We start from the raw sequence: 2,090 nt of genomic DNA, 5'->3' as shown, positions 1-2,090 counted from the left end.
TTTTAGTATTTACACTCCAAAAATGATCTAGAAATAAAAAATAAATAATTTTTTTAAGTGTATTTACTCGTAAATAAGAGTAGGTGAATAAGATGCCGGTGGAACAAGTATGTTTATTGTTATAATAAAATAATTAGATAATATGTACTGGTAATAATTCAATTGTTTTTTCCTGTTTTAACTAAATTGTTTTATTAGCAAAGTGTCTCACTTACCTGCTCAGTTCAAGAAAAAATGACTTATTTAGATAACATTTTTTGCCGCTACGCCCCATGAAATGACTCATCAGATGGCTTTGAGCCTCTAATCTGTGTCTGACGTCTCCACAGATGGAAAACCATCCCGCCTTTGCCAACGGAGGATTCTGCTTCACCTCGCTGTCCAACGGGAAGCTGTGCCTCACGGAGAACAAATAGGAGCGAGCCGCCTGGAAAACCGGACTGAAACTCATGTGACTAGGCAGCCGCTGAGGAAAACCTTTACAGACTGGAGTGGACTAGAGCGGATTAGACTGAAGAACAGCTAAAGTTCAGGTTTGCTCAAGTTGAAGAAGTCCAGACCTACAGACGATTCATCTGAGAAGAAAATGCAAGTGATACGGTCTAATAAATAATGACATATTATTCTCCTCCAATGTCCATCAGATAGGAGCTTTTCAAGCAATTTTATAGAATTTTTAAGCTGGATAATCGTCTATTTTATAGTAATATCTAGTTAAACAGGGAGTCTTTAAAAGCTCCCATTAAAAATAAGGTTTAGATTTATTTTACATGTTTGTATCCTAAAGTTGTTCACATGTAACAGAAAGAACTGTATTCCCATCATTCAATAACCAGACTCGCTAACGACCTGCAGAAAAGCCTTAAAGAAACACGATGGAAATGAATGGAAGCACTGGGCTGAGCTGTTGGCGCGCGTCTAGAGACACGTAGAGAAAGATAAAGCATTAAAACTTTTATTTGAAACACTTTGGAACGGCCGTGAGGCGTTCGGTCTCGTTGGAAGTGATGGAAGATCCATAAATCACTGCAAGTCTAAAAAAAAAAAACAGGCGTGTTGGTCTGGGTTCTCCACCAGGGGGCAGCAGTTGCCTTAATTGGATCCAGAACTGATAACTGCCTCCTGATTGGAGAGAACCTCCAATCCTAGAGGCCATGGGCGGTATTGCGCCGTGCATCCCTGCATCCATTATTTACGCCTACAGTGAAAGTTTAACAAAAGACCAGAACACTGAAGCAGCCGTTTTTTTTGTTTTTTTTCTTCCCGCTGTCGCCTCCAGCGCACAAAACGTTCCGCTCTGTTTGCTTCCTGATCCGAACGCTGAGAGGAATCGGATATGTCACTGTTTTTATTGCTGTTTTTATCCGCCTCCATTAGGTCCATTTCAAGTGTCCCACAGAGGGCGGCTTTGCTTTGCAGACAGACAGGGTAGGATATTAAAAAAAAAAAAACCCACAACAGTGACGTCATCAACCTACTAACAGCCTGAAAGTCGATTCAGTGAAAAACAGCTGCTTGTTTGTACATTTTAAAGCTTCGTCTCTGAGCCAGATGTTTCTCTCCTTTCCTTTAATTATATGTTTTTTTTCTTCTGTGTTTCTGCTCTTTTCTCGTCTGGGGGGTTAAAACACAGACAGTGCCTTAAACTAACAGAGCTTTTTAAAAAATAAAGGGAAAAAAAAAAGAGTTTTAAATCGACCAAATTGCTTTTAACAGCACGAAGCCAAACTTTGAGATTGTGCTCATTTAAAAAAATATTTATTCTGCCAAAGCACAGAAACACTTAGAATGAGATTCCTGGAGCCACTTTGGTAGCTTTCTTTTACATTAATAACCATTTAATAACATGGCAATAACACTGCAAGTCACAATATACTACTTAGTTACAAGAAAAACGTCTTTTTTGGGGGGAGTTACCCCAAAATTTTAGTAAATAATAAAAAAATAATAATCTGCATGTAATTATAAAAGTTGTATGTGGCCTTTCGGTGGAAAATTACTGTTATTATTTTTCGCCATTTACCAACACTAGAAAAACGATCTAGAAATAAGTAAAAATGTCTTAAATTAAGTGTATTTACCCTTAATTT

The 2,090-nt window shown here is 37.9% G+C and overlaps 1 protein-coding gene across 1 annotated transcript in view; it reads left to right on the top strand.

Annotated features, from left to right (window-relative positions):
• LOC107092283 (aryl hydrocarbon receptor-like) overlaps positions 1–1,902 on the top strand; it is a 79,600-nt gene extending 77,698 nt beyond the window's left edge. The window contains exon 11 of the mRNA XM_015386653.1: positions 330–1,902. Within this exon, the coding sequence (XP_015242139.1) occupies positions 330–416 (87 nt within the window). The 3' untranslated portion in view covers positions 417–1,902. The remainder of the gene's footprint in view (positions 1–329) is intronic.
• Positions 1,903–2,090: the final 188 nt, after the last annotated feature.

This window comes from Cyprinodon variegatus, unplaced genomic scaffold (assembly GCF_000732505.1).
Source record: "Cyprinodon variegatus isolate N-32 unplaced genomic scaffold, C_variegatus-1.0 Scaffold373, whole genome shotgun sequence".
NCBI classification, from domain to species: Eukaryota; Metazoa; Chordata; class Actinopteri; order Cyprinodontiformes; family Cyprinodontidae; genus Cyprinodon; species Cyprinodon variegatus.
The sequence above is the reverse complement of the archived record's forward strand: the minus strand, read 5'-3'. Positions and strand labels throughout refer to the sequence as shown.